Here is a 7,712-nt window from a genome sequence, read left to right on the forward strand (position 1 = left end):
ATTCTGATCAAGTGCCTAGAGCTGTGTGACACACACCAGGATATGCCATTTGCATGGGAGTAACTGCTGCTAGTGGGTTTTAGGAAGGGAGCCACATTCAAATGACACATTCTCCAAGTTTGATGTGTCAGCCACATGCATTCAGATGACATTTTTGCCTGACCAAACTCGATCTAGTGTTTTGAGTTGAGGAGCTGAGCTCCTTTCCTGTTTTTCTTGCCTGGTAGGGCCACAATGTTTGTAGATATTCAAATGACACAAAGGGTCCACACATCTTTTGTCTTGCCTGACTTTGTTTTTTAATTAATTAATTAATTGTTTTATTTATTTTTGGCTGTGTTGGGTCTTTACTGCTACGTGCGGGCTTTCTCTAGTAGTGGCGAGCAGGGGCTACTCTTCGTTGCGGTGCGTGGGCTTCTCATTGCAGTGGCTTCTCTTGCTGTGGAGCACGGGCTCTAGGCACGTGGGCTTCAGTAGTTGTGGCTCGGGGGCTCTAGAGCGGAGGCTCAGTAGTTGTGGCGCACGGGCTTAGTTGCTCCGCGGCATGTGGGATCTTCCCGGACCAGGGCTCGAACCCGTGTCCCCTGCATTGGTAGGCGGATTCTCAACCACTGCACCACCAGGGAAGTCCCTGTATACACATTTAAATGTTTTACATGATCCTGGAGCCCTCATAAGGAAATAAATGCAAAGAAACAGCTAAACCTTCAAGCTAAGAACAATAAAAGCAATTGTGGAAAAGTAAATAATGTGTGGGGAGGCTAAAGGAAGATAAGAATTATTTTAACAAGGCCTGTTTTTATTGAACTCCCTAGGTCTCAGTTTGCTGATAAAAATTTTACTTTCCTTGGGTCCAAGTAGGGTGTCTTTCACTTAGTAGTTTTTATCTCCTGTTTTCAGGAGAAAAGGGGAGATTAGAATGCCCTTCCTGTATTTGCTGCTTTTCAAGTGCTTTTAGCTCAAAATAATCCTCATGCCAAAGGGGCATATTTTGTTGGTGGTGGTGGTGTTTAATATTTATTTATTTAGGCTGTGCCAGGTCTTCATTGTGGCATGCGGGATCTTCGTTGCAGCATGCAAACTCTTAGTTGTGGCATACGGGATCTAGTTCCCTGACCAGGGATGGAACCCAGGCCCCCTGCATTGGGAGAGTGGGGTCTTACCCACTGGACCGCCAAGGAAGTCCCAAAGGGTAATATTTTGGGTGGCATATTTGTCACCCTTCAACACACACACACATATTTACAACCATCTTCCTTTCTCTCATCAGTCACAGAGGGCAAGTATGACTCCACTCATACAAGGTACCCAGAACAGTCAAATTCACAGAGACAGGAAGTAGCATGGTGGTGGCCAGGGGGTGCGGACAGGGGAACAGGGAGCCAGTGTTTAGTGGGTACAGGCTTCCGTTGGGGAAGGTGAAAAAGTTCTGGGGATGGATGGTGATGAGGGTTGCACAACAGTGTCAATGTACTTGAGGCCACTGAACTGTATGTTTAAAACAGGGTTATAATGGTAAATTCCATGGTTTTCTATTTTAACACAATTTTAAAAAACGTTTTAAAATAATCCTCTCCAAGAAAATCTCCAACTCATGCAATCATTACTTCAAACGGATGCTTCCGTTTCCAGACCGATGTCACAGGGTTCACGGCCCACTTCTTTGGTCCACATCTATACGTCCCTCCTCTGACAGGGAGAGAGCAGCTCTGGACTGCCTTCCATCGCTGACACCCACACGACATTTCCTCCCCCTGCGGAAGCCCCCCTCCCCCGCTGGGCTCCAGCACCTCTCAGTGACCCTCACCCCTGCACAGACACCTCCTCCCACGTCGGGGCTGCGCTCCCTGCTGTCCCGCCACCCTCCTTACCCGCCTCCTGAGGGCCAGCCTCTGCTGAGCACCTCCTCACCGGCTCCCTCTGACACCCCAGCTGACCCAGCCCTGGGGGAGGGGCGCCCCCTCAGCCCCCTCACCCCGCCCTGTGGGCCCCCCACCCCCCAGAGGCAACACTTACTCACCAGCATAACAGCTGGAGCACCCAACTGCTCAGCGGAAGGAAAGGAAGGAGAAGAGGAGGAGAAACAGCAAATCAGTGTTTTCACAGAGCAAGACGGAAATGTACAAGATTACTTTGGCCTTGGAGAGACAGTGGAAATACTTCAAACTCAACATGTCAAAATCCCGCATTCTGATTAAAATGTTTAAAGGGGTTTAATGAACTCAGTTTATCAATGGAATCAAATATGACAGCAACTGCTTCTCCTTAGCAAGTGATTGCATCGATACAATTTACTATATTTATAAATAAAACTGTAAGGTTTCCAGCGGACTTCCTAGCTTAAGAAAAAGTCACATTTGGGGGAATTCCCTGGTGGTCCAGTGGTTAGGATTCGGTGCTTTCATTGCCGAGGGTCCGGGTTCAACTCCTCATCAGGGGAAAAAGTTCTCACAGGTCAAGCACAGCAGGGCCAAAAAAAAGGTCAGATTTTTAAAACATGTCATTTTCCTCATTGGTAAACTAATTTACAAAACCAATGCAGCCCCTGAACTTTCTTCGCTGTATATGAAAACCAACCCAAAGTCTCCAAGAAGCTGACATGGACAGAGCCTGGGATTTTCAATTCCTACAAACACCATGGTACACTTAGTACTTTTCGCCCCAGTTATTTCTGAAGGAGGGGAGAGCCAGCAAACTCGGCCCGCTGGGCATCCCTTTCTTTGTTTTCATCGCAAATGAACTTGGTGGCTCTTAAATGCTGAGGAGTGACGGTGTTTCCTGGGGCAGGTGGAGGGGGACTGGCTGTTTCAGGGGCTAAAACTTGATTGGGGTGGTGGTTGCCCAGGTCTGTGTATTGTCAAGGCTCATGGAAGTGTTCCGGTAAAACCTGGATGATTTACGAGCGTGACCTACAGCTCGAGAAAACAAAAAGAGTATTGGGAAATAAGGACATCCGCCACTTATTTAGAGGTGAGACAAAAATGCTCCTAAGCATGTTATTCCAGAACTGATCGAAGATAACCAGCACAAATGAATAAGAATCCATCCAGGATGCCCATATCTGACTGCTGAGAAATGAACTAGCAATCAAGCTGGTAACACACTCAATGCAAACATATGGCCAAACATGAAGGTCAGGTCAGGACTTGCAGGTCGGCAGCATGTGGGGAAATATCCAACCACAATGAAGAAATCGGGGAACAGATGAGCTAGTGGGATACACAGCAATATACAGAATGAGGTACAGAAAAGGGACGCCCTTAGTGATCAGAGTAATGGAGTCCATCATCCTGGGAAACTCTCCACCCGAGCAGATGTTGGTGTTACCACTCAGACCCCACTGTCCTCTCTATTGAAAGTCCCGATGAGGTGCCCTTGGCACACAGAGCGGCTCCAGCCCGGGCCCTGGCCCATCCTTGCTGTGAGGCCTTGGTGAGAGGCTGGCCCTCTCTAAGCTTGCTTTCTCCTCTGCCAAAGAGGGGTGCCTGCAGCCCCCAACCAGATGCCTAAATGCAGCTGCCCAGCCTCCCTCTCCGAGGCCCTGGCTCCTCCAGCTGCCCTAGCTGTGTGGTCAGGGGCCTGGAGGGAGGCTGGGACGCCTGCGAGGCTGTGGATCAGGTTCTGAGCCTGCTTGTCTCCACCCAAAGTTTCCATTCCTGGCTCTGCCCCAGGCCTCTTCTCCCTCTGCTGGGTGGGGTGCCAATGGGGGTGGGGTGCGGGGAGTAGGGCGGCGGAAACGGAGAGGGGGCTGCTAGGAGGGGCTTCTGCCCAGCTCCCCACCTCCCCGTTCCCTGTCTTCCAGAACCCTCTTTCAGCATTCTCCCTCTGACCCCACCCTTCATACCTGGATTCCTCTTCTGGAGTTTTGGGCTGTGGGGAGTGGAAATGGGCCTGGGTGGAGGGTCCCACTTTTTTCTCTTCCTTGGTCTGGCTGGGGGGCGGGTCGTAGGACACCCCTCCTTCCCCGCCCCTTGTCCTGAACATCGGATGGGAGAGAGGAAGGGTTCTGGGAGGAGGAGGGAGAGAGACTCGAAGGAGAGAAACAGGAACGCGTCGGGGGGTGGGGGGACAGAGACACAGGACAGCCAGAGAGACAGAGAGTCAGAGAGACTAGGGCATCCTGGAGACAGAATAAACCAGAGAGAAACTTCCAGAGATCAAGAAAGCCAGAGACACAGTGTCCGTGGTTCTGCACAGCTGTGTTTTTTGGGCAAACCGCTGCTCATTTCTGAGCCTCAGTTTCCTTATCTGTCAAATAAGGGGGATCAATGGCCCTGCCTCAGTGGCCTGTCTGAAATCAGTGGTCTCTGGCTCATGCTAGAAAGGCCGGAGGCTTCGTTAATGGCAGCTGTGTTATCTTTCATTCCTTCTTTCACCCATATTTACAGAGCACTTATGTGTGCCAGGCACTGCACTAGACACCAAGGAGACAGCCTTGACCATCAGGCAAAACACCCTGCCCCTCTGAGCTCCCTTTTCTGTTATTATTGTTGTTGCCATGGTTATTATTATATTCCAGAAGCATAAACTGGAATGTCAGGGCAGACACGTCCTTAGCCCTAGTCAGCAGGTCCTAACCTGGCAGAGAGGGTCCAGAGTTGCAGCCCACAGCTTAGCCTCTCAGGACTCGAGTTTTCCATGATGAAATGGGCACGAGCGTGTTTTCTCTCCGCCAGTCACCAGGAAGCTAGGGCTGGAGGCATGGTGGCTCAATGAGCCTTCTCTGATTTTTTTTTTTTTAATAAATAAATTTATTTATTTATTTTTGGCTGCGTTGGGTCTTCGTTGCTGCACACAGGCTTTCTCTAGCTGTGTCGAGCGGGGGCTACTCTTCGTTGCCGTGCACGGGTTTCTCATTGCGGTGGCTTCTCTCGTTGCAGAGCACGGGCTGTAGGCCCGCGGGCTTCAATAGTTGTGGCACACGGGCTCAGTAGCTGTGGCACGCGGGCTCAGTAGTTGTGGCTTGCAGGCTCTAGAGCGCAGGCTCAGTAGTTGTGGTGCACGAGCTTAGTTGCTCTGAGGCATGTGGGATCTTCCTGGACCAGGGATCGAACCTGTGTCCTCTCCCCTGGCAGGTGGATTCTTAACCACTGTGCCCTCAGGGAAGTCCCTATAATATTATTATTATTATTGTTAACTGTTCCTATCATTATTAGCTCAGAGGAGAGGGACCTGGGAATCCTCAGGGACTGCAGGGGTGTCAGAGGCCCTAGAAGGAGGGTGCTGGCCAGCATGGCCCCAGGGCCAGGGTCTGTGCCAGGTGTGGGTGGTGGGTGTGGAAAGGGGTGACGGTGAGTCACCAGGGCCAGCCACGCCCTGCTTCTACTTAAGGTCCCAGCAGCCATACCCACCACCACCACTGCCTGTCCGCTGTTCCAGCCATGGCAGGGATATATGTGAGTGCTTCAGGGGTGTGGAGGTGGCGAGGTTTTGGACCCAAGGCTGCACTGGAATGGGGTAGGGGCTGGGGCTTGGCTGAGGTCTCCTGTTTCACGGAGAAAACGGGTGTTCGGGGGTGCTATGACGTTCTGGGCTGTTGTTTCTGGGTTGACCCAATCCATCCCATGCTCCCATCTCCCCCTTGGTGTTTCCCCCTTACTTTCTATCTCTCTGAATATCTTCCTGTTGATTCTTTGTGTTCCTCTCTCCAACCCTTTCCCTATGCCTGGCTCTCTTTCCTTTGCCTCTGTGCCCTTTCTGCTCTCTGATTCTGCTGGTCTGGGTCCTGGTCATGTTCTCCCCGGCACTGACCCATGTGTCTCTCTCCTCTGCCTCCCTGATCCACTTTGGCCCCCGCACCCCTGGTGCTGCAGAAGGTGCCCTACAGGATCTCGCTGGTCAACGGCTTCGAAGTCGGCACCGTGTTGAGAATTCGTGGTGTTGTCCCCAAAAATGCTGACAGGTAAGACCTCCAAGCCTCTGCGGTAAGGGGTGGGAGGTCTCCAGGCTCAGCTGAGCCCACTTCTTACAGCCCAGAGAACAAGCCCCAGGCCAGCTTTGCCCACCAGGATCTTGGAATCTCCAAGCTATTTCCCACCTTCTGGAATCTGATGTCTTTACTCATTTGTCCCAGGACAGTGTACCTGGGGTCCCTACAACCTTCTAAGAATCTGGGAGTTCCAGGGCAATCCAAGGCTCTTACTTATAGTAAGACTTCCAGTCTGAGTCTGAAGCAACTGTGGAAACACAGCCTGTGAGTCAGAGGTGCCCTGGGCACCTGGGAGGCCTCAGCAATCAAACCTATGACTTCCTGGGTCGGGAGCTTCAGGATTTCTGGGAATCTACGATGCCTGGGAATACTGGGGTCCCTGGTATTGCTCCCGGCCCTCTGGGAATTGGGGGATCGGAGGCACCCCGGTCTCAGGACCATGACTCCTCGGCAACTCCCAGACTCCGGAAATGCGGGGAACCCAGGCCGTAGTACAGTGACCCTTGCCTGGGTGGATGTGTATCCAGGTCCCCAGTTGGTTTCTGGATGTCCTGGAATCTGGGCTCCTTGGCCTCCAGTCCACCACCCCTCCTTCACTGGCGTGTGGCTCTCAGGTCCCCGTGGACTTGGATGTGCTTCGGCAATCGGTAAGTCCTTTCTCTGACGCCCCCTCCCATCCGCCACCTAACAGGTTCTACATAAACCTGCTGTGCAGTGACGAGCCAGACAGTGAGATCGTCCTGCATTTCAACCCCCGGCTGGATGAATCCTCGGTGGTCTTGAACACCCGGAAGTGCGGCGAGTGGGGCTTAGAGGAGCTCGGCTTTGGCCCTGCCTTCCAGCGTGGGGAGTCCTTCGATATGCTCCTCATTGCCCAAAAAGAAGGCTTCCAGGTGCGTCTCTGCCACAGGGGTGGCCGCCAACACCCAGGTCTCTTCCCTTGGCAAGGCCAGGAAGGCCCTTGTCGGAGGTGGGGAGCAAAGGCGCGGCCGAGGCTGGGCACGGCGTCCCCAGTCCCTCACCTCCCCTGGCGCAAGCGCACTAGAGGGCAGGCGTATGGCGGTGACAGGGACGCGAGAGCACGAGCCCAAAGGGTGGGTGTCCAGCGGGGAGGCGTGGACATCCCGGACCCTGTTCCCTGTCCACTGGCGCCTGACGTAGTGGCTCTGGGGCAGGGGAATGGATGGGTTGGGAGACAGAACCCAGAATAAGTCCCAGCAGGGAGTGGTCGCTGTAGACCCTCCACCACCCAGGCCGTTCTCCACTTTCAATCTGTGCGTCACAGTGAGGCGGTGGACGCCGGCACCGTGGAGACCACATCCACCGCCAAAGCTTAAAAAGCACCCCCGTGCCAGCAATGAACTCATTGAATCCTCACGGCAAGGGCTTAGAATCAAGAGCAGCCCTTTTCCTTAATGCGGGTTTGCGTGGGTGACGAGGTCACGCAGCGTGGGTACGAGTCGGGAATGACCCCGCAGTCGCCTCGGGAACCATAAACCGTGTCTCCTCGCCCCTGCAGGTTGTGATCGGGGACACGGAATACCACCACTACCGCTACCGGATCTCACCAGAGCGGGCGTTCTGGTTCGAAGTGGGCGGGGACGTGCAGCCGGAGTTGGTGAAGATCTTCTGAGCGCTGGGGACGGGGCACAGGGGTCTTGAGTGACAAATAAAGTCTTAGCCTCTCATCTGTGAGCCTCCTGTGTGTCTGTGTCTCCTTCATATAGACGAGGATAGCAGGCTCAGGGAGGTGAAGACACTGATTAAGGGCCACACAGCGATT

The 7,712-nt window shown here is 53.1% G+C and overlaps 1 protein-coding gene across 1 annotated transcript; it reads left to right on the forward strand.

Annotated features, from left to right (window-relative positions):
* Positions 1 to 5,286: 5,286 nt before the first annotated feature.
* On the forward strand, positions 5,287 to 7,624 carry LOC149744603 (galectin-7-like). The gene is made up of 4 exons (XM_089902913.1): positions 5,287 to 5,396; positions 5,814 to 5,902; positions 6,621 to 6,822; positions 7,449 to 7,624. The coding sequence occupies exons 1-4, from the start codon at positions 5,382 to 5,384 to the stop codon at positions 7,560 to 7,562; spliced, it is 420 nt and encodes a 139-aa protein (XP_089759039.1). The 5' UTR covers positions 5,287 to 5,381; the 3' UTR covers positions 7,563 to 7,624.
* Positions 7,625 to 7,712: the final 88 nt, after the last annotated feature.

This window comes from Delphinapterus leucas, chromosome 20, assembly GCF_059928025.1.
Source record: "Delphinapterus leucas isolate spDelLeu-1000000601 "Yukka" chromosome 20, BTC_Dleu_Yukka2, whole genome shotgun sequence".
NCBI classification, from domain to species: domain Eukaryota; kingdom Metazoa; phylum Chordata; class Mammalia; order Artiodactyla; family Monodontidae; genus Delphinapterus; species Delphinapterus leucas.